Source organism: Chiloscyllium punctatum, chromosome 5 (assembly GCF_047496795.1).
Source record: "Chiloscyllium punctatum isolate Juve2018m chromosome 5, sChiPun1.3, whole genome shotgun sequence".
Taxonomy (NCBI): Eukaryota; Metazoa; Chordata; class Chondrichthyes; order Orectolobiformes; family Hemiscylliidae; genus Chiloscyllium; species Chiloscyllium punctatum.
In genome coordinates, this window is record NC_092743.1 from 135,867,703 (window position 1) to 135,892,924 (window position 25,222).

The 25,222-nt window shown below is 42.1% G+C and overlaps 1 protein-coding gene across 15 annotated transcripts in view; it reads left to right on the plus strand.

Annotated features, from left to right (window-relative positions):
• The window catches only part of eya1 (EYA transcriptional coactivator and phosphatase 1), a 219,110-nt gene that overhangs the window by 100,031 nt on the left and 93,857 nt on the right, over positions 1 to 25,222 (plus strand). For all 15 annotated transcript variants that reach the window (XR_011960742.1, XM_072571413.1, XM_072571418.1 and 12 more), the window contains 2 exons: positions 7,658 to 7,800; positions 8,306 to 8,389. Coding sequence is in view for 14 of the 15 variants with exons in the window: in XM_072571413.1 (XP_072427514.1) it covers positions 7,658 to 7,800; positions 8,306 to 8,389 (227 nt within the window). In the remaining variant the exon portion in view is untranslated. The remainder of the gene's footprint in view (positions 1 to 7,657; positions 7,801 to 8,305; positions 8,390 to 25,222) is intronic.

A 25,222-nucleotide genomic window follows, 5' to 3' on the forward strand; every position in this document is an offset into this window, starting at 1 on the left:
TCACCTGGTCTGGCTACCTGTGACTCCAGTCCCACAGCAATGTGGTGGACTTTCACCTGCCCTCTGGGCAACTAGAGATGGGCAGTACATGCCTAGCCGAAGACGCCCTCCTACTGTGAATGAACTTAAAAAAAAACTTTTATTCTTCTGAAGTCCAGTGAAAAAAACCTGACCTGTTCAACTTTTCTTTAAGTGCTTCATCCCAGGAATGAGTCAAATGAATAAAACGGTGGTGTATCCTTCTGCTGTCGCTAGAATCTGGTAATTGTCCAGCCCTTGTTTTCCTTAGGACACTTCCATCATGGTTTCTGTGAAAAGCAGAAGAAACAGGAGTGGAAGGAAGCTAACAGATCCTCACTTTGCTGCAGATTGTATCATTCAGGAAGATTACAGCTGAGTTGCTATATCTTCTCCGCCTTCCCGCACTAATCCCAACTGCTTAATTCCCTTTGTATCCTCGAATTGAGCAATCTCTGTCTTGAACTATTGTCAATGGTTGAACATCCAAGTCAGTCTGGCTTAGTCATGATTTGGAGATGCCAGTATTGGACTGGGGTGTACAAAATTAAAAATCACACACCAAGTTATAGTCCAACAGGTTTATTTGGAAGCACTAGCTTTCGGAGTGCTGCTCCTTCATCAGGTGATTATCTCTGGATTAAAGAATTCTAACGCTATGCAAGCTTTTGAGTGAAGAAATGTCTCCACTAACCAGTCTAAGGTGGTCAACGCCCTTATTTTGAGATGCAATTCCCAGTTCTAGGTTGCACAGTCAGAGCAAACCATCATCTATCCCCTGTAAAGGCTTTTAAGGATCTTACATGTTTGAATGGGAACATGCACCTTCTAAATTCCAGGGCAAATCGGTGTGGTGTACGCAATCACTCCCTCTTGGCCACCCCCTTTATCCCAGGAATCAGTTAAGTGTAACTGCATTACACGCCCTCTAAGGCAAATATATACTCCTTTATGTAAGAAGAACAAAACTGTACACAATACACCAGGTGTGGTCCCTCAAAAACCCTCTATAATTACTCTTGTGCTCCAACCCTTTTATAATAACGGCTCGGATATCCTTTATATTTGTAGTTGTTTGCTGTACCTCTGTGTTAACTGCCTGTAATTACTGTACAAGAACACCCTTTGATTGCTGACAGGTCCCTTTGCCATTTAAAAACATTCTACTTCTCTATTTCTCCTACTGAAGTTAATAACTTCAAATGTACCTTCATTACATTGCAAACCCCTGTCCTTGCCCACTTGCTTAATGGGTCCATATCTCTCTGCAGCTTCTTTGCATCCTCCTCACAGCTTATGTATTGCCATTTCATTATGGACCAAAGGAATTTATAATTAATTATGTTCTTTAAAAGGTTTTACATAGGCAAGAAACTGCAACCCCCCCCACCATCTCCTCCAGCTGTGAGAGTTATCAACGTAGGCTTAACTCATACTAGAGATTGGAATTTATTGAGACGTGCTTAATTTGAGTCAAACAAATTGCATCCAGCAACTTGGTGTTATTAAACTTGCAGAAACTTGCAAAAGAAAACCAAATATTGTGTGGAAATGTGGCACAAAATCATACATGTATGGTTTTTTAGGACCATTAAACTTTGGAAGGAAAAAAAACTTGCAAAATGTGCCAACTTTATAATCAGTTAAAAATAATAGACCTGGAAAGTTTTAACTGTCAGAAGTTGGCCATAAATGTTTTGGAGCAATCGCCATCAGGTGATTTGGAGAACAAAGAGTTGCGTCTTGGTTCCTCTGTAAGTAATCAAGTTGTCTCATGTTTTAAAATGAAACGAAGATCTGTGGATACTGGAAATCCAAAACGATAGCAGAAATTGCTAGAGAAACTCAACAGGGGGCACGGTGGCACAGTGGTTAGCACTGCTGCCTCACAGCGCCAGAGACCCGGGTTCAATTCCCGCCTCCGGCGACTCTCTGTGTGGAGTTTGCACATTCTCCCCGTGTCTGCGTGGGTTTACTCCGGGTGCTCCGGTTTCCTCCCACAGTCCAAAGATGTGCAGGCGAGGTGAATTGCCCATGCTAAATTGCCCATAGTGTTAGGTAAGGGGTAGATGTAGGGGTATGGGTGGGTTGCGCTTCGGCGGGGTGGTGTGGACTTGTTGGGCCGAAGGGCCTGTTTCCACACTGTAAGTAATCTAATGTAAGTAATCTAATCTAATGTAGGTCTGGCCGCGTCTCTAGAGAGAAGACGGCATTAATGTTTCCAGTCGAGTGACCCTTTAGTTTGGAAGTTCTTCGGTCTGAAGAAGGGACTTGAAACCTCAATTTTGCTTACTCCCCATCGCTGCTGCCAGACCTGCTGAGTTTCTCCAGCAATTTTTCTGAATCATATTTTGTTTGTAGGTATTTTCTAATCAACCTGCACATCTAGAGCAGGTGAGAATTGAACTAGGGCCTTGTGGCTCAGAGATAGGGACACTACCACTGTGCCACAAAAGCCCTCATATATTTATTTGTACAGGTAGTCCCTCAATTGTGAACCAGTTCAGCTGTAGAGTTTGTATACCAAGTTGATTTATAAACAAATCGAACACTGGACAATATAAAGGAGCTGGCCAGATGGAGAGGAAATGTTTGTATATCGGATCTTGAGAATTACAACCCTGTATGAGATTTCATTTGTAAATACAAGTGTTCATAAATCAAGACCCCCCCCCCCCCTGTCAAATTGTATTATGATGCCTTGATAAATTAGGTGTAAATGTGTGATTAATATACACACATCCCTTCAGCAAATACTGGGTTTTAAAAATCCATTCATGGGGTGGGTATGTGGATTGCTGTTCAGGGCAGCATTTATTGCCAATCCTAATTGCCTAGGAGAAGGTGGGAGTGAATTGCCTTCTTGAATGGTCGCAGTCCACTTGGTGTAGAAGGAGTGTTCCAGGATGTTGACCCAGTGACAGTGAAGCAATATGGTTCCAAGTCAGGATGGTGTGTGATCTGGCAAGGAACCTGCTGGTCATGATGTTGCCATGCTGCTTCTGACCTTGTTCTTCCAGGTGGTAGAGGTTACTGCTTTGGAAGGTGCCATTAAAGGAGCTTGATAAGTTGCTGCATTGCACCTGGTATATACTACACATTGCTGCCTGTGTGCACTGTGGTAGACAGTGCGAAAGTTTAAAGCAGTGTATGTGTTTTTTTTTAGATTACATTACAGTGTGGAAACAGGTCCTTCGGCCCAACAAGTCCACACCGACACGCCGAAGCGTAACCCACCCATACCCCTACATTTACCCCTTACCTAACACTACGGGCAATTTAGCATGGCCAATTCACAAGACCTGCACATCTTTGGACTGTGGGAGGAAACCGGAGCACCCAGAGGAAACCCACGCAGACACGGGGAGAACGTGCAAACTCCACACAGTCAGTCACCTGAGGCAGGAATTGAACCCGGGTTTCCGGCGCTGTGAGGCAGCAGTGCTAACCACTGTGCCACCGTGCCGCCCGTGTTCTTATCAGGGGAGCTGCTTTGTCCTGGATGGTGTCAAACGATTTGAGTATTATCCAGATAAGTAGAGAATATGCCATCACATGTCTTACTTGTTTCTTGTGGATGGTACACAGTCTTTGAAGGAGAGGTTCTTTGAGGGAGCTGAATTAACTACTTCAGAATGTCCAGCCTTTGAGCTGCTGTTGCGATTACCATATTTACACGGGTGGTCCGATTCAGTTCCTGGTCAGTTGGAACCCAGGATGTTGATTACAGGAGATTCAGTGATGGTAATGTCAGATTGGAAATGATTAGATGCTCTCTTATTGGGAGATTATGCAAAAGAAAACCTAAAAGGAGTAAACTTGGGAGGTTTGAAAATGCACCTGGAGGGGGTCATTGTACACCGGTATGGTGAGAAGGTAAGGATTGTGTACATTAGCTTAATGCAGAAAAGCTTTTAATGGGAATAAATGAATCTTATAGAGTTCTGCATGTCATCAGATTGGTGGCCTGATAATAAAATCAGGAAAATAAAACCATTACTATCTACAATAAGTACATAAGCCAAGTCCTCGTTGGTTACATTGATATAAACTATGAAGCTGTGATTCCGAATCTGTGCAGAAAAGTTCATTCCAACCAATGAGGTACTATGGAAGAGGATCTACCTTTTAGGAGTATTTGTTGAGGAACTAGAAACAGAAAATGCTGGAGAAACTCTGTAACTCTCAGCATTTGTGTGGAGAAGAATGGAGCCAAGAGTTTGATATAATTCTTAAGAACTCTGGATTCTTTAAGGCAGAAGCAGATAGACTCTTGACCAGCAATGGAGTCAAAAGTTATCCTGGGTAGGAACGAAAGTGGGATTGAGACCACAATCATATCAGCTATGCTGTTATTGAATGGCAGAATAAGCTTGAGGATGGAAATAGCCCACTCCTACTCAAAATTCATATTTCCGTTTGTATGTTCAGATATTTCTTGGGGCATATGTTCCATTCAAGCTGCACAGCCAGGATTGTGGATTGAGCCTTTTACTGGTTGCCTATTCACTGAAAAGGGAGACACAGCTTTTGAAGTTAAGGGCACATGGGCAACATCTTTATTCAGTGGTGTAGCCATCGAGTTGTAGCTTCAGGATATCAAGTCCATGTTGATTTATTTCATCTTTTTAAAAACTGGGACTGAAATGAGAGACAGCTGTTTGAAATGGTGGTTACAGATTGAAAAGCAGGTAACCTGGCACCCATGCCACCATCATGTGGACAGTGATTTGTACAAGCAGTCATTGAAGTTTGATGATTCAGAGTTGTGGAGGTGTGCATCTGCAGTTTTTTGTTGGCAACAGGAAGGTGTTAGGCCTGTGGACAGTGATCAGTTATCAATAATGGAGGTCTTTTTGTCTGCCAACAACTGTGTGACTTGTTCTCAGGAACTGATCAGCTTGGAGCTGAGAACAAGATAGAGAGAATGTGTGTATTCAGCTCAAGAGTGGTCCCTCTCTGCAGTCAAAGATCACTAAATCTGAAGATAACCAGTGTATCTTTCCTACAACAGTTGTGACTTTTAACTGATGAGGCAGAGACTTTTTATAAAGGAACTGTCCACGTTATCTGTCTTACCAAAAACTATAAGCATCCAGAGTAGGATGGCCAAAGCAATGTACAGGCCAGCAGAAGAGTCATAAGGATGACCTCAAACAACAGAACCTGGGAACTAAAACTATCTTCCCAGTTTTCCCCTTTGTTCATAATCTATTTTACCCTGTCTATTTGTCGTTCCATCTTTAGCTGTGTAAGGGGGAGTTTATAAGGGGGATTAGAGTTAATTAGTCTCTATATCTCATGTCTAATTACTTGCAGTAAATAGTAAGTCTTGTTCAGTACTGAAACCCAGCTGGTGCCTTCTATCCATCTCGGTCTGAAAATCAGCAATATTGGGGAAATTTGCATTTTTAACTCTGTGACAACTTTGGGAATAGCAGGGCTCGCTTAGCAGCTCACTACCGCAGTGAGCTGTGACAGTCGACAAAGGAACATTGTCCAAGACCTTACTTAAAAACCTACTGTTAGAATAGCTTGGAGATCTGAATGGACTAGATTTTCCTCATCTCAGTGACATGCCAACATTAGGATCATTGCTAGATTCAAACTGCATTGGACTTCAGTGGTACTGAATGTCAATACTTTCTGGAGACAGTCACAATACCTACTCTCACGAAGAATGGACAAGAGGTACAAATAGTACATGGGTTGGGCCCAGGTTAAAAGCCTGCTAGTTATCAAAGTGCCAACAGACAGAGGGAAGTGTCATGAGGTACAGTCCAGAATCTTACAAGTGTACAATCTCACGCTTTACTAAATGTAGCTGTTGACAATTCTTAATAAAGGAGGATATGCAACTGGAACTTTTCAGACTTGAGTTCCATGTGATCTGACACTTCTTTTTGCATATACTCAGTAGCAATTCCTCGAGTACAGGTATAGAGTATAATTAACCCTTAACTCCACATCGACCTCAAATCCTTTTGTTGTATCTATTTAGTCATTAACTTTTCACCATGGTTATTTAACTCTTTACTTGCCGTCCTCACAAGTTTCTTTAGTTTCAGGCATGATTCAAAAGTAGTTAGAGGAATAGTAAATGCACTGTTTATAATTTTCAGGAAAATAACTTGATCCTGGAAGGGTCCCAGTGAAAAATAACTAATGCAACAGTTCTGTTCAAGAGTAGAGTGAGACAGAGAGCAGAACATGATAGGCGATTAACATCTGTTATAGAGAAATTGCTAAAAAAAACATTATTAAGGAGGTTAAAGAAGGATGTTTAGAAAATGATAATGTGGTCAACGTGGCTTTGTGAAAGAGAAAGCATGTAAGATTGGTTCATTAGGTTTTTTTTCAAAAGACTCAACAGCATAAGTGGATAAAGGGGAACTTATAGATGTAGTACAATCTGAATTTTGGCACAGTACAGAGAATAGCAACAACATGGATAAAGGATTGGTTCACTAAGTTTTGAATCCCCCACAGTACATATGGAATTTGAATCCAGTAAAGAATGTGAAATTAAGGGTCTAATGATGACCATGAAACCATTGTTGATTGTCATGAAAACCAAAAGCAGAGAAGAGATAAAAATAGAAATTGCTAAAAAAGCTCAGCAGGTCTGACAGCATCGTGGAGAGAAATCAGGGCTAACATTTCAGGTCAAGTGACCCTTCCTCAGAAGTCATAAGAGATAAATTGGTCTGTTTCACATTGGCAAGCTGTAACTATGAAGTGTTGCAGGATCTGTGCTGGGGCATCAATTATTTACAAGCTATATCAATAACTCTGATGATGTGGTCAAACCTACACAAACTAACTTTGCTGGTGACACCAAGATAGGAAGGAAATTAAGTTAACAAAGGAGGTAGAAAGTTTGCGAAAGGAATATAGGCAATTTAAGTGAGTTGGCAAAATTTGGCAGATGGAGTAAAAGGAAGAAAGTGTAAGTTTGACAGGAAGAATAGAAAAGCAATATGTTATTTAAGTGGAGAGAGGTAACGAAGCTAGTGGACTGGCATTTCTCGGTGTTCTGGTAGACATATCAGGAGATATTAGTGCGAGGATGCAGCCTGCTATTAAGAAGGCCTTTAGGTTATGATATTCAGATAGAGGAATGTGAGACAAGAGGTGTAATTATCAACAGCAAATGAAATCTTTTTGAACGTGCACGGAACTTTCCTTGAATCTAATGTAGCTTTCATTGGTAAATACTTGTAATAAGCGAAACAAAGCATAGATTTGAAATTATTGTTGACCGTATGAAAAATTATGCTCAAAGCCGATACTTAAGCATCTTGGATGTAAATATACTGCTTTTTCAAAGAGACCTTACTGTGTACATTTTAAACTGGTGAACTCCTCCATTGAAGTAGTCGAAAGTGGAATATAATGGAAATGTATTTAGCATTCACTTGCTAACCTTACAAATGTTAATTTTGTCCTTCCCAACCAGTTATATGTAATATGAGCCTGCCATGTTATCCCAACCATCTTGTTGTAAAGATATACAGATCCGCAAAATTTCCTCTTGAAATTTTAGGTTCCCTAAGGTTGCAAGTTGATAGCATACATAGTGATTTCCAAACTCCTTCACCTATTTTTGTTAAAAGTTTATAATGATTCTGTCTTTCAGGAGAGTTTGGTACAATTCACAGTTCATCAACATCCACTAAAGATTCAGAATTGGATCGATTGCGTCGAGTTTCAGATGGAAAGTCACGTGGCAGAGGCAGAAGAAATAATAACCCTTCACCTCCCCCAGACACTGACCTTGAGGTAAGGCTAACATATTGATTCCATTAAAACTAAGCAAACAAAAGCCACACAAAAGATGATGCATGAGCAGCAATAAAGGCTGCATTTGCTAATAGAATAATGAAATTTACATGCATGAAAAATGAAAGTGTTAAATAGCTTAAAATCTTTTTGTGATTTTCTTTTTCGGTAACAGTTAATCGAGTATTGATTTTTTTAATGTTAATTCTCTTGATAGATGATCTGTTAAATGTATGAATTAGTTAATACAATCTGATCTAGTAACCATCAAGCATTAATATACTGTCACCTATAACTATTACTTCATTTGTTGAGTGACTTAGCAATAGATTTTGCTGGCCTTGGTGTACAGCCTAAAGTCCTTTAGTATGTAATGTAGAATGCTGGGTCATGACACAGTAGCACTTAACTACAATTCCCTCTCGTTTCACAATTATTGATTGAGTTATCATTTTTCAGTGTACAGAGGACAGCATTGATTTTTTTTTTCTATCTCTCTTCACAGCGAGTGTTCATATGGGACTTGGATGAAACAATAATTGTTTTTCACTCCTTGCTAACAGGGTCCTATGCAAATAGATACGGAAGGGTAAGATTTATAAAATTCTTTTAGTGGGATGTGAGTATTGCTGATAAGGCCAGCATTTATTGCCCATCCCTAATTTGCTCTTGACTTGAGGGGATTCTGCACCTGTTAGCCGTAGACGTTCAATTGTTCTTGCTGGAAAAAAAGAATGCCTTTTTAGCCTTGCGATGTAAGATACGTGTGGAGACTTGTGGATAATCTGGAAGTAACTGCTACTTTAGCCAGATCTTGCCTTACTTTAATAAAATCTACCTTTCCTTAATCCATAACCACTTTTTGCAGATCATCTTTTTCCTTTTCCAGAACAAACTTAAATCATGATGTGTTGTGGTTGCTACTATTAAAATGCTCCCTCACTGTCACCTCTGATGCCTCTACGGCTTTGTTCTCCAGAATTGGACCAATCCGTCTTGAACAACCTGCTCAGAATACTCTGCTCATATTTTCACAAATTCCACTCTGGCAGCTGAGGCAAACCAGACATTCTAAACCAATTAATTATAACATTCTTTTAAAAAATAACAATGCACACTATCTCCCAATGTTGACAGGTCCCATAGACATAATCCAGGAATTGGATCTATAGCTTCTTTGGGCTGTGTCCTGTGTACAAAGCTTTACTGAGAGCCAGCCATCTGTTTTTGCAACATATTGTTTACAGCCAAACAGACTAACATTGCCTCCATCTACCTTCAATGTCAGAGATAAAAACAATCAATAAACCAATGGAATAGGATACCAAGACATATTCAAACAACACCCACTCATCAGTACCCTATTTGTCTATGAACAGATTCCATTGTGCTAGACCTGTTTGATTCCAGACCTCCGCATAGCTTTTATCTAGATATAGACTGGGTGCCGGACTGGTGAGAGCAGTCATGTATCTGTTTTTACGTCTGTGACGTGAAGGAAGGTGGCTGTGATTTGTTTTTGATGGTTAGCTATCACCACATCATTTTAAGGGTCCCAAAGGAAGCATTTTGACCCACCCCACCTTCAGGTGCTCCTTTAATGCTCTTTGCCTTATCATTCCTGATGAAGGGCTTTTGCCCGAAACGTCGATTTTATAGCTCCTTGGATGCTGCCTGACCTGCTGTGCTTTTCCAGCACCACTCTAATCTAAACACTTATCATAATCCGGACTGGTACCGTACACTGACAAATACAGAATATTCAGACTATTCACAACTACCCTGATAGTGAACCAACCCATCCCAAACTACAGCAGAACCTGAGTGACAACCGGTCTTGGGCTGATACATAATATTCATTCATAACAAATGCAAGTTAATGACTATATTGAACAAGGGAAAACTCTTCCAATGATCTCCTAAGACACCACCATCACCACCATCACCTGTTGACTGAGGTCACAAGAAGGTAAACTTGAGTTCCATACCAACAAGGTAGCTACAAGAGACCAGGTAAAGCTGAGTAGTTGAAAATGTGTTGATGGAAAAGCGCAGCAGATCAGGCAGCATCCAAGGAGCAGGAGAATCGACGTTTCGGGCATGAGCCCTTCTTCAGGAATGAGGAAAGTGTGCCCAGCAGGCTAAGATAAAAGGTAGGGAGGAGGGACTTGGGGGAGGGGCATTGGAAATGCGATAGGTGGAAGGAGGTTAAGGTGAGGGTGATAGGCTGGAGTAGGGGTGGGGGCGGAGAGGTCAGGAAGAAGATTGCAGGTTAGGAAGGTGGTGCTGAGTTCGAGGGTTGGGACTGAGACAAGGTGGGGGAAGGGGAAATGAGGAAACTGGAGAAATCTGAGTTCATCCCTTGTGGTTGGAGGATTCCTAGGCGGAAGATGAGGCGCTCTTCCTCCAGCTGTCGTGTTGCCATGGTCTGGCGATGGAGGAGTCCAAGGACCTGCATGTCCTTGGTGGAGTGGGAGGGGGAGTTGAAGTGTTGAGCCATGGGTGGTTGGGTTGATTGGTCCGGGTGTCCCAGAGGTGTTCTCTGAAACGTTCCGCAAGTAGGTGGCCTGTCTCCCCAATATAGAGGAGGCCACATCGGGTGCAGCGGATACAGTAAATGATGTACGTGGAGGTGCAGGTTAGTTTGTGGCAGATATGGAAGGATCCCTTGGGGCCTTGGAGGGAAGTAAGGGGGAGGTGTAGGCGCAAGTTTTGCATTTTCTGCGGTTGCAGGGGAAGGTGCCGGGAGTGGAGGTTGGGTTGGTGGGGGGTGTGGACCTGACGAGGGAGTCACGGAGGGAGTGGTCTTTCGGAATGCTGATAGGGGAAGGGAGGGAAATATATCCCTGGTGGTGGGGTCCATTTGGAGGTGGCGGAAATGACGGATGATTTCCGCCACCTCCAAACGGGCCCCACCACCAGGGATATATTTCCCTTCCCTCCCCTATCAGCATTCCGAAAGACCACTCCCTCCGTGACTCCCTCGTCAGGTCCACACCCCCCACCAACCCAACCTCAACTCCCGGCACCTTCCCCTGCAACCGCAAGAATTGCAAAACTTGCGCCCACACCTCCCCCCTTACTTCCCTCCAAGGCTCCAAGGGATCCTTCCATATCCGCCACAAATTCACCTGCACTTCCACACACATCATTTACTGCATCCGCTGCACCCAATGTGGCCTCCTCTATATTGGGGAGACAGGCCGCCTACTTGTGGAACGTTTCAGAGAACACCTCTGGGACACCCGGACCAACCAACCCAACCACCCGTGGCTCAACACTTCAACTCCCCATCCCACTCCACCAAAGGCATGCAGATCCTTGGACTCCTCCATCGCCAGACCATAGCAACACGACGGCTGGAGGAAGAGCGCCTCATCTTCCGACTAGGAACCCTCCAACCACAAGGGATGAACTCCGATTTCTCCAGTTTCCTCATTTCCCCTTCCCCCACCTCGTCTCAGTCCCAACCCTCGAACTCAGCACCGCCTTCCTAACCTGCAATCTTCTTCCAGACCTCTCCGCCCCCACCCCTACTCTGGGCTATCACCCTCACCTTTACCTCCTTCCACCTATCGCATTTCCAACGCCCCTCCCCCAAGTCCCTCCTCCCTACCTTTTATCTTAGCCTGCTGGACACACTTTCCTCATTCCTGAAGAAGGGCTCATGCCCGAAACGTCAATTCTCCTGCTCCTTGGATGCTGCCTGATCTGCTGCGCTTTTCCAGCAACACATTTTCAGCTCTGATCTCCAGCATCTGCAGTCCTCACTTTCTCCTCGAAGAGCTGAGTAGTTGCCTGTATATTGTTTTTTAACTTGTACATGATTTATGGGCTTTGCAGGTTGAAACATTTTTTGCTGTTGAACTGAATTGCTTGCTCGGCCAATATTTTGAGCTTGAGCTTGCAATTTGGATGACCATTTAAGGCTGTGGAGCAGTGTTTTATTGATGGTGCATGCTTTGATTAGGTATCAAAGAGCTTTTGCAAAACTGGTGTCAGTGAGGATCAGGGAGGAATCTTTCCACTAGTTGGAGTCATACAAGCATAATGCAAGGTGGTAATGGTTGCTGGAAGGCCAAGCACCTCAACTCCAGGACTAATCTCCGGGGAGTTCCTCTGGTAGGCCTAACCATCGTCATTTCGTTTACCAATGACCTTTCCACATAAGGTGTCATCGATAAGCTGACTCAAGACTTAGGACCTATATATTTCACCTATATCTTTCTTTTTTTATATTCTTATTGTCGGATTGTGGCAACTGTTGAAGCTTTTCACTGTATTTTGCTGCGATATTCACCGTGAAAGGCAAGTGACAATGAACACTTCATTCATATGTGTCTCATTGAGATGGTGCATTGCAGAATCTCATCAGGACTCCTCCAAGCCACCTTCCAAACCTGGGAGCTGCTGCCTAGAGGAACAAGGGCAGCAGGTACATGGGAGCATCACCACCTGGCAGTCTCTCTCCAAGCCAGTAGCCATCTTGACTTGGAAGAGTATCGCTGTTCCTTCACTGTCGCTGGCTCAAAATGGTGGCGTTCCCACTCTAACATGGGATACACTCTAAGCATGTCAGGTGTATCAATCCCCAGGGGACTACAGCAGTTCAAGATGGCAGCTCATCATCACCAGCTCCAGGGCAATCAGGGATGAGCAACAACTACTGGCCTAGCTAGCGACAGCCATATCCTATGCCTGAATAAAGAAGAGCACTGACAAAGTGGCTTGCGTCTGCTATTTTACAACTCTCTTTGATGTTCTCAATGTCTTGACATCACTAAATCGAAAGGAAGTTCAGCAAACTGAGTGTTATCTGGCGCTCCACCAACCAGAATCTCAGATCACCCTTGGAGATGTCATTGATGTGATATAAAACACCAATGTTATCCGTCTCAAGTGATTGTTGAGGAAGAGGCTGAAGGTTAAAATATTTTTTACAGTGAAGAAACAGAGATGGAGAGATTCAGCAAGTTGTACTCATTGTCAAGGAATATTTTTGTTCAATTCCTATTCTTGCCACAAACTGTTAGCCAGCAGCACAGCTCAATCTCAGTGCATACCAAATAAGTTCAATTTTACTGTGGAACTTTGGTATTTTATATTCCTTTATCTTTTGCTAAGTGTCAGCACAGTGTGAAGCTAGATAACATTTTAACCAACCTATTCCATATCTGATCAAGGTGCAAATATAGTCATGTCCGCACATAGACAGTAAGAGCATAGGAACAGGAGTAGGCCATCTGGTCTGATGAGCCTGCCTCACCATTCAATATCATCATGTTGGATTGTCCACATTGATGCCTTTATCCCACTCTATCCCCACATCCCTTTATTTCACAGAATCCCTACAGTGTGGAAACAGGCCCTTCAGTCCAAGTCCATGCCAACTCTCTGCAGAGTAACCCACCCAGACCCATTCCCCTACCCTATTATCCTGTATTCAGCCCTGGCTAATGTACCTAACCTACACATCCCTGAACGCTGTGGGCAATTTAGCATGGCTAATTCACCTAACCTGCACATTTTAGGATTGTGGGAGGAAACCGGAGCACCCGGAGGAAACCCATGCAGACATGAGAACGTGCAAACTCCACAAACACAGTCACCTGAAGTTGGAATCGAACCCAGGTCTCTGGCGCTGTGAGACAGCCATGCTAACCACCAAGCCACTGTGCCGCCCGAATCTTATTTATATAAAACAAAGAAGTGCAGATGCTGGCGATCAGAAACAGAAATTGCTGGGAAAACACAACAGTGTGTATGGAGAGAAATCAGAGTTAATATTTTTATTCAGGGACCCTTCATCAGAAGAGGCTTCACCTCCCCTCATACCCTGGGCTCCATTCTTATTTAGCAGCTTCAATGCGACACCTTGTAGAAGGCCTTCTGGAAATTCCAATAGATCACGTCCACTGGCTCTCCTTAGTCTAACTTACCTCTTTAAGGAATTCTAACAGACTTTTCAGGCATGACCTCCCCTTGACAAGACCCTATTTCACAATGCACTTCCAAGTACTCCAATCTCATCCATAATAATGAACTGTAAAATCTTACCAACGATTGAGGTCAGGCTAGCCAGCCTATTGTCCCCTGTCTTCTGACTTCCTCTCTTCTTAAATATTGTTTTTCAATTTTCTATGTTTCTGTGTAAGACTTCATTATTCCTGTAACCAAGCCCTCTTGTAATAAGTCTACACATGACGCGTTGCTTTAAATCATGTGTGCAGAGTTGTGGGTGGGAGGAGAAATGTGGTGGGGGTGAAGGAATCAGAAATATGTCCAGGGTGGAAGGATCACGCCGAGGTCGGGGGGGAGGTGGAACAGACTGGGACTGGGAGGATGGAAACTGAGATCCGGGTGAGAACTGGAGTGTGTGGTGGAGGGGGGAAGCGAGACAGACTGGAGTCTGGAAGGGAGTCAAAGCAGGAGAGAGAGAGTCTCCCAGCTTCTGCTCCCTCCTCATGCCATCCCTTCCTGGGTCCTGGACTCTCCTGGTCAACTCCAATGTCTAGGCCCTCTTCACTTCCCAGTCCAGGGGCTCCCTGCTGTGTATTCAGTGTCCCTCAGCCCTCTCTCAACACTAATGCCCAGTTCAAAATCACATGCTTCCTGATGCAAGCACTTCCACATGATGTCACACATGAAGATGACATCAGTATTTGGAAACATGCATTCCCCAATCAATGTGCGTGCATAGTTGCCTACAATGGGTTAGTGCAAGCAAACATTGCCTTGCAATAAATACAGATGCCTGCCTTCCTAACTGCCTGCTGCCTCTGTATGTTAGTCTTCAGTGACTACCTGGCAAGGACATTCCAGACTCCTAACACTGATTATTCAAGAAATACTTTGAGCATCTGTTTTTCCAACCGTGATCCCATTCCCAAAGCCTATCGAAAAGCTCTTGAAGCTGCTTAGCATTTTCCTCATAGCACACAACACCACCACCCCCCCCCCCCCACCCACCCACCACCACTTTGATTTGTTTTATTTTCATCTTGGAAATGTAATATTCGGGCCCCACATCTGACTCATTGGGAACAGATGGAGCTCAAGTACTGTCCCTCGATGGACCTCACCAGTACAGCCTGCCAATACAAGAATGAGCTGTTCATTCCCACTCTTTTCCACGTATTAGCTAATCCTTAATCCATGCCAGCACGTTGCCCATGTACTCTAATTTTGCTAACCATTCTTCTGTGGAGGATTTTATCAAAAGCCTTCTAAATGTCCAAGTAGATGATTTCCTTTCATTAATGCTGTCAGTGCCATCCTTGTAAAAACTTGCAACAGGCTTGTCGAACGCAAGTTTACTTTCACAAATCTATGCTGACTATGCCCAGATTAGTATTGTTCACTGTCCATTTATCACATCATTATAATGGATTTGAGCAGTTTACTTCTTACTGATATAAGATTAAAAGATTTGTAGTTCCTGATTTTTTTTTCTCTCCTGCCCTTTTTAAATAGTGGGGTGACATTTATTACCTTCCAATCTGCAGAAATCATTTCAGAATATATAGAATCATTGACGATTATCATAAATATATCAGTCATCTCCATATCCGCCTCCTTGAACATTTTGGGCTTTGGAGTATCAGTTCCTTGGGTACTTATCAACCTTCAGCCCCACTAATTTATTTAAAACAACCTTCTTACTAATACTCATTTCCTTCAATTCCTTAATCTCCCTCATCACGTGAACCTCTAATTCTGGGAGATTACTTTAGACCTTCCTCAATGAAAATTAGGCACAAAGTAATAACTGTGTTTTTCTGCCGCTGCTGTCTTCCCTATTGTAAACTCTCCAGTGGATGCATGTGTGTCCCAGTCTAATATTTCCTGTTGATGTACCAACAGAAGTATTTACAATACATTGTAATGTTTCATGTTAGTTTGCATTCACTTTGTATTCTCTTTCTTTATTATTTTCTTGGTCCTGCTTTGATCTTTCCTGAATCTTGCCAATCCTTCTGGCAGTATTATAGTGTTTTCTTTATCTTTTGGTCTTATAAGATCCTTACCTTCTGTGTTAGCTTGGTTTGACTGACATTTTTGGGGTGTATTTGAGTGTAGAATGAATACCTGAAAACTATGTAATCATTCTTTAAAGACTTTCCATCGTCTGTGTACCATCATATGTACCTTTTAAAGTATTTTTTTTTCCAATTCAATTCAGCCTGTTAGCCCCTCATACTTTCATAATTTCCTTTAACCCCCTTGCTTCAGATTGAAACCTCACTTGAAAACATAATGCAAAATTCTATCACGTTCACTCAACTCCAAGGGTTCATTTACACAGGATTATCAATTAGCCTTTTTTCCATTATAAAACACTAGGCCTAAAATAACCTGTTCTGCTGTCAGTTCCCCACTGTATTGTTCGAGGAAACCGTCCCTCAAGCAAAGCACACGCTCCGCAGCATCAGTCTCACCAGGGTTACGCAGTCTCAATGTATATTGTAGCCTCCCGTGACTAGTGTATCACTCATACCACATGCTTCGCTCCCAATTGATCTCATCATTAATGTCATACCCACGCCACCATTAATACTTGGTGGTCGATCGATGAGTCCAATGTTAGCGGCCCTTGTTGTTTCCTAACTCCACCATGACTGATTTCACATTTTCTTCATCTAATCTGACCTGTATTAATGTACAATCCCATCTTTTCTCATCTGCACAGCACCAACTTCCCTGTTTTACCTGCTCTTCATAAGTGAATATTTAGTTTGCAATCTTGGTCAACCTGCAACCATGTTTCCATTGTGACAAATAGATGATAGCCATTGACATTTATCCCTGCCTATAATTCATCTATATGGTTGCAAATGTTGCATGCATTCAGATGGAGTGCCCCCAACTTGTCTTTTTGACACTGTTTCACAGTCTAACCTTAGGTGGTACACACTTTTATTTTGCCTGTCTTCTAATTTAACTCAGCATTTTTCTTCTTCCTGTTGGCAGCTTTCCTTCCTTCCAATTTGAGTGACCTTTCTGGTTCCCATTCCCCTGAAAGCAGCATAAACAATTTCCCTCGTGAGGTTTTCAGTCCTGGTCCTGTTAAGATATAACCCATCCAGCTTTTCCAGGTCTCACCTGACTGAGAACTAGCCTCAGGGCCTCAGAACGATGATGTCTTCCCTACTATTCCAATTTTTCAGCAATATATTCACTTCCTCAATCCTTCTGGTTTTAAGTGCATTAGTTCTTGTTACTGAGAGTTATCTGAAGATTACTGCTCTTCACCTCCTTATTTTTAATTTGCTTCCCAACTCCCCCAAAAAAAACTGCTTTTGGCATCTCATCCATCTATGCATCCATGTCATTGATACCAATGTGGACCATGACCTTCACTATTTACCTTTAAGCCGAAATGGTTATTCCCTGGTGAGACTAACAAATTACTACCCACTCCTAATGTCCTTGAGAAGGTGGTGATGAGCTACCTTTTGATCTGTTGCCTACCTTGTGATGTGGGGACAGTGCAGTGCTGTTAGGGAGGGGATTCCAGTATTTACTGCAACAACAGCGAAGGAAAAAGTTACAAGTCACACGATTCCAGGTTATAGACCAACAGGTTTATTTCAAATCACAAGTTTTTAGAGCACTGCTTCTTCATCAGGTGAAGTGGAGGGAAACGCACAGGCACAGAATTTATAGGTGGAGAGATAATGGCAAGATAGTTCCAGGTAATTAAAAGTGTCAACAGATAAGTGTAAATGGTGTGAATGGAGTGTCAACAGGGTGAATAACAAGTCTTTGCAGGGTTTGTAACTTTTGAGGCATGTCGAGGTTGCTTCGTCTTTACTCTGTAAACCTGGTGGTCATTCCCATTATGCTGGATTGAGCCAAAGTACCCTGCATAGCTTTGGGCAAGCACACCAGGCCAGTACTTACCCTGCTGCTGTGAAACTGAGGAAAACAGAAAGGCAGCAAAGCCTGAAGGACTTGGAAAAACTTTCAAGTTTTATTTGTGTAGAATGCAAAGAGTTTGTCTCCATCAGGAGATGTTTTCAGCAGTCTGGATTTTTATGTTAGTGTTGTCTCAAGAGTTGTTTGTAATTTTCGGATATATTCATGCTACAGGCCATTCTAAAAGCACATGTTTGGCAACTCTGCATACTAATTTATTGATGTAGCTTTGTGGGATGCTCATTTCACAATCCCAACATGTATTTTAAAATGAATTTCCTCAGTGTTGAATGAGCATCAACAGCTAGAAACCTATAGTAATGCTAATAGCTGTGCCTGGATTGGTGAAATACTGTAAAGTGTTCCCAGGGTCACTGCTAGATCCAGTTTTGCTTTCAAAATACTTTACCAAATCATATGCCACAAGTACTTCACTTTAAACATGTGACACGTTGAGAAAATGAGCAGTCAATGATGGACGTGGCCTGATGGCCCATTTGAGTACAAAGTTCAAAGTTTTGTAGGAATGCCTTTAGTTTTGCCAAGAATTTTGGGTGGCTATTTTTTTTCTCAAAGCAATTCCACACATGTCAATTTTATTATAGGGTTTATTGATTCAGTGCATAGGCTGTACCGAGTGAATGAGTGCACAAGATTATCACTTCGTATTGGAGGTTTATTGGGTTTGATAGGGACATGACTTGACGTCAAGATGACATGAGGCCATAAGTTAGCATTGGGAGTTAATGGGTGCAATAGGAGGTGAGAAATGATCACTAAATGAGTCTTATGCTGCGAGCTAGAAGGAAACTTCTACTGGAATGGGGAGGATCCAGTCATTAGATCCAGGTAGGTATCAATGATGTCACTAAAACTGGAAAACAAGTCCTGCATAGAGATTATGACAAGTGAGATACTGTACTGAAAATCAGAGCCTGAAAGTTTAGACTCTCTGATTATCTGAGCAATGTACAAGTTGACGTAAAGTATTCCACATCTCCAGCCAATCTGATTCTCCACCTTGATCTCCTGAATCACAAGTAAACCTTAATTACAATACAATGCCATCCCTGACTAACAGTGCTACCCTTGTACCTTTCGCTACTTTCCTTTCATGTCATATCCCCCTCAGTGTTCAGGACCCAAACCTTGTCACCTGAAGCCATGTCTCCGTAATGACTATCCTGATGTGTTTGTTTACATCAATAATTCCTTTACTTTGTTATGACTGTTTGATATATTCAGACACAGAGCCTTTAGTTTTGCATTTTGTGTTGTCTTTGTTACATCTAGACTTGATGATATATTCCATTATTTTCCCTCGGACCATCTCTTTCCATGTTATAGTTTCCTCTCTTAGCTCCTTATTCTTTGATATTCCACAACCTTCCATATTTGATCCTTCATCTCCACTATTTAGTTTAAAATCCTCTCACCTTCCCTAGTTATATATTGTGTAGGAACAATGCAGGTGCACTGCTCCCAATATTGGTGCCTGTGGGTCACAAGCTTCTCCAAAACAAGCCTTTTGGTCAATTATTCAGCTCTTTAATTTTATGTCATAGGGGAATTAGTCACTTTGTAGGAGTGGTCTACAGGCCCTCAAAGAATAACCACAATATAGGTTGAAGTACACAGAAAGAAACATTGTGCGTTTCTGATAATAATTGTGGTGGCTTTAGCCGACATATAAACTGGAAAAATCAGATTGCCATTAATAGTCATATCATGCTTTTGAAATAATTTTGCAGCACATTCTGGAACTGACTAGACAGCGCTTTATATCAGATTTGGTATTGTGTAATTTAACAGGATTATTTAATTACCTCAAAACTAAGGCACCCCTAGGTAGAAACAACCCCAATATGGTTAAATTTTATATCCAGTTTCTAAGGTTAGTATTTTAAACCTGAAAGAGACAACAATGTAAACTAAAGTTGAACAGAAATAAGCTGAATGAATTATGATTTATTGTTACTTGTATTTGACAGTGAATAATACAGTAAAATACTGTGAAAAGCTTCAACTTGGTTCTGGGATTGATCAATATCGACACAATGACAGACATAGCATCGTAGAGATGTACAGAACAGAAACAGACCCTTCGATCCAACTTGTCCATGCCGACCAGATATCCCAACCCAATCTAGTCCCACCTGCCAGCACCCGGCCCATATCCCCCCAAACCCTTCCTATTCATATACCCTTCCAAATGCCTTTTAAATGTTGCAATTGTACCAGCCTCCACCACCTCCTCTGGTAGCTCATTCCACACACACGCACCACCCTCTACGTGAAAAAGTTGCCCTGTAGATCTCTTTTATATCTTTCCCCTCTCACCCTAAACCTATGCCCTCTAGTTCTCCCCGAGCCCCTATTTACCCTATCCATGCCCCTCATAATTTTGTAAACCTCTATAAGGTCACCCCTCAGCCTCTGATGCTCCAGGGAAAACAGCCCTAGCCTATTCAACCTCTCCCTCTTGCTCAAATCCTCTAATCCTGGCAATATCCTTGTAAATCTTTTCTGAACCCTTTCAAGTTTCACAACATCCTTCCAACCCAAAAGTGGCCTAACCAGCGTCCTGTACAGCTGCAACATGACCTCCCAACTCCTGTACTCAATACTCTGACCAATAAAGGAAAGCATACCAAATGCTTTCTTCACTATCACTGCAACTCTACTTTCAAGGAGCAATGAACCTGCATTCCAAGGTCTCTTTGTTCAACAACACTCCCGAGGACCTTGCCATTAAATGTATAAGTCCTGCTAAGATTTGCTTTCCCAAAATGCAGCACCTCGCATTCATCTAAATTAAACTGCCACTTCTCAGCCCATTGGCCCATCTTATCAAGATCCCATTGTAATCTGAGGTAATGTTCTAAACTGTCCACTACACTTCCAATTTTTGGTGTCATCTGCAAACCTACTAACTATACCTGTTATGCTCGCATCCAAATCATTTGTATAAATGATGAAAAGTAGTGGACCCATACATTCAAAGAGAAATTTCAGAATATTCAGTAAGGATATTCCTGCTAGAGAGAAAAATTCTAAAAGGAAAAACCCATCATCTGTGGTTAACCAAAGAGAGTTAAGAAAGTATCAGCCTTAAGGGAAAAGCATATAACTCTGCAAAGGGGTGAGGCAGCCCAGATGACTGGTCAGAAGATAAACAATGAGAGAGAATCACAAAAGGTTCATCAGGAGGAAGGAATTAGAATATGAGAGGAATGTAAAAATGGACACATGAATTTCTGCAAATGTTTAAATTAGAATAAATAAAAGTGAGTGTTAGTGTTCTAGAGAGGATTTAATATTAAATAATAAGGAAATGGCATATGAAATGAACAGAATGTTTTAAATCATAGAATCCCAACAATGTGGAAACAGGCCATTTTAGCCCAATAAGTCCACACCGATCCTCTGGAGAGTAAGCCCACCCAGACCCATTCCCCTACATTTACCCCTGAACATTTTGGACAATTTAGCATGGCTAATTCACCTACCCTGTACATCTGTGGATTGTGGGAGGAAACCAGAGCACCCAGACATAGGGCAAACATGCTTGCTTCACACAGACAATAGCCCAAGGTTAGAATTGAACCGAGGTCCCGGGCACTGTGAGGTAGTAGTGCTAACCACTGAGCCACCTTCCCGTCTTCACCATGTCAATGTTCCAAAATTCCCTAGATTCCGGAAAGGTTCCATAATCTGTCCATTCAAGAAGGGAGTGAGGCAGAAAGCAGGAAACAGGATAAGCCAGTTAGCTTGATGTCTGTAGCGAGGAAGATGTTAGAATCGATCATCATTGGCGGACCAGTTCCACTTCCATGTAATACTCTCCATCTTGAATTCCTTGGGGAGCCAATGGCCTTGTGGTATTATTGCTAGGCTATTAATCCAGAGACCCAGGTAATGTTGTAGGGACCTGTGTTCAAATCCTGTCACAGTAGATGGTGGAATGTGAATTCAATGAAAATCTGGAAATAAGAGTCTTGTGATGGCAAAGCTCTTTGTCAGAAGTTAAAAATGCCACAACACCAAATTATAGTCCAACCGGTTTATTTGGATGCACTAACTTTCAAAATAAACCTGGTGTTGTGATTTTTAACTTTGTACACCTCAGTCCAACACCGGCATCTCCAAGTCATTGTCAGAAGGGCTCATCCTTACCCTGGTCTGGCCTACATGCGACGCCATGCCCACAGCAATGCGGTTGACTCTCAACTGCCCTCTGGGCAATTAGGGATAGGAAATAAATTCTGGTGACGCCCTCATCCCATGAATGAATAAAAATAAAACTTCAAATAGTGAAGGGTAGGGATCCCTTGCTTTTACAGGACAGGAAGATGACATTCAATGTCTGATGGAAGCCAACTGTAGTGAAGCAGTGCAGCCTGTCCAGGAAGCAGGAAGTGATCCTTTCTAATAGGTTTTAACATTACTTCATGGACTCACAGACTGTTGTAAAATTAGCAGGATTGAAACCCTCATTTATCATATTGTTGCTCAATGTCAGAATTTGCAGCTTCCCTGCCAGAACTTGAAGGGGATGTTGTTTAACATTTAACACCACTTCAGCTCCGCATTCCTTATATTTGGTCAGCCGGTGAAGAGGAAGGAAGGAGGGCAGACAAGTTGGGACACTGCCTCACGAATCTGCACACCTTCTCTTTCAATAAAAGGAGGAGAAGCAACCGGAGCGATGAAATCTGAGAATTGGAAGGATTTTGGAAAACAGCAAAGGATGACCAAAAACTTGGTAAAGGGGGGGAAAGGAGAGAGAAACTAAGGAGAAACATATGGTCAGAAGTCACGCGACACCAGGTTATAATCCAACAGCTTTATTTAAAATCACAAGCTTTCAAAGTGCTGCCCTTTCATCAGGTGTCATTGAAAAGCTCCAAAAGCTTCTGATTTCCAATGAAGCTGATGGACTATAACCCAGTGTCATGTGACTTCTGACTTAGTCTACCCGAGTCCAATATCGGCACCTCCTTATCCAGAAAGATATGAAGAGATAGTAAGAGCTCCTGCAATATTTAAGGGAGAAAGTAATCTTGAGGTGCTGAATAAGGAGAAATTATACCAGGGAATAGTGAGATGTTATGCAATTACTTTGTGTCTGTCATCACAGTAGAAGACAGAAAAATACCAGATGTAATAGGGAACCAAGCTTCTCAAGAGAATGAGGAATGTTAATGTTAATAAAGATTTTTTTTTAAATGACATAAAGCCTTGACATACCCTGGACACTGTAAGCTCTGATTCTATAACTTGATCTGCAGCGATATTTTATGTTCTGGTCGTGATTTTCCAAAGACCTCTAGATTGCAGACTGGTCCCAGTTATTTGGAAGATTTTCGATGTAAAAACACTGTTCAAAATAGGAGTCAGAGTGAAAACAAGGAAATCCAGGTCATTTAGCAGTTGGTAGGAAAATACTGGTGTCCATTCTTACAGGTGTGTGCCATGAGAAGATTTGGCTGACTCAGCCTGGTTTTGCGGAAGGAAATTTGTTTTTGACTAACCTACTCTAAAATTATAACTACCAGAGTCAATAACGTAGGTGAATGACAAGCATATTGGGATTTTTGAAAGGCATTCAATAAGTTCCACACAAAAGGTTGCAACATAAGGGTTTATAGGATTTGAGGTACAGTTGAAGGATTAGTTAAAGGAGGGGAAACCGAATAACAATAGAATTTTACAAATTAAGAACAACAAGCTATTCAGCCGCTCTATCCTGCTCTGCCATTCGATAAGATCATGGGCTGCTATGATTGCATTACCTACTCCACGATCTGACCTAGCCCAATAACCAGGACCTCCCTAGTTAGCCAAGAAGCTATTGTCTCTGCCCTAGACTGCATCAACTCTTTGGGCAAGGGAGTTTCAAAAGTTCATGATGCTCTGAGGGACAAACGTCTTACTTAATTCCATTCTAAACGAAAGACTCCTTCTTTTAAAACCGTGACCTCTAGTTCTAGTCTCTCCCACAATTCATGACGTCCTTTTGTAGACAAGCAGGAGGCTGGAAGAACACAGCAAGCCAGCCAGCATCAGGAGGTGGAGAAATCAACGTTTCTGGTATAACCCTTCTTCAGGAATCCTTTTAGCAACCACCCTCAGGATGCTGGGTCAGCATTTATTGCCCATCCCTAGTTGCCCTTGAGAAGGTGGGGGTGAGCTGCCTTCTTGAAACATTGTAGTTCACGTGCTGAAGGAATGACAATATATTTCCAAGTCAGGATGGTGCTGCCCTTGTCCTTCCAAATGGAAGTCGTCGTGGGTTTGGAAGGTGGTGTCTGAGGATCTTTGGTGAATTTCTGCAGTGCATCTTGTCGACAGTAATGTTGCCACATCACTATAATTTCTTCTTTTGTTTTCTAAATTATATTTCTTTTCAACCCTCCTAAATATCCCACATATGGATGATGTTCCTCTGCCAAAGCCCAGTTTGTAACTCAGTTTCTATTAATTCTGTTAATCTAAATCATCCTGTAAAATAATTGCTTCCAATTCCCACAGTTTATGCCCATCGTTTTTATTGCAAGATTAGCCTACATTTGTGAAATAAAACAAAATTTCTTCCCATTTCTTTTCTGACCCTAATACCTCCGTCTTTTCCCTCTTCATATTTAATTGATTTGGTTACAGTCCTCTACTTCATCCTTATACTAAAAATAGTTTTCTGCATTAATATTCTCAGATATTTCTCTCTTCTGCATCAGCTGCAGTTTTAAAATTTCTCTATCCCTCTCCTCTTTCCAATTTCAAACTGTGCGGAATGCTACATATCTTCAACAACGTCTTTTTAACCAATCCCTGCACTTATTGTTGTATCGTGAAACATTTGTGGATACTGACTAAGTTTACTAAGTTTACTTTCCCTAATAATTCCCTCCAACAAAATGTTTTTGTGAACTTGCTGCCCATCAAAAGGCATTGTTCTACCTGAAGCATTGTGGAGTTACAGAAATACAATTCCAAACTGGCTAAAAGTAAATCTCATGGCATAGAGGAAATCTTTGTAACCCACTGAGTGCCCAGTGAGCTTTGAGAAGATTTGTAGCTCAGGTTGAGGTTTTGGATGTCGGTTTGCTCACTGAGCTGGAAGATTCATTTCCAGACGTTTCGTCACCCTAGTAGATAACATCTTCAGAGGGCCTCTAGGCGAAGCACTACTGATGATTCCTGCTTTCTATTTATATATTTGGGTTCCTTTGGGTTGGTGATGTCATTTCCTGTTCTTTTTCGCAGGGGGTTGTAGACGGGATCTAACTTGATGTCTTTGTTGGTAGAGTTCCAGTTGGAATGCCATGCTTCTCGGAATTCTCGTGCATGTCTCTGTTTGGCTTGTCCTAGGGTGGATGTGTTGTCCCAGTTGAAGTGGTGTCCTTCTTTAACTGTATGTAAGGATACTCGTAAGAGAGGGTCATGTCGTTTTGTGGCTCGTTGATGTTCATGTATCCTGGTGGCTAGTTTTCTACCTGTCTGT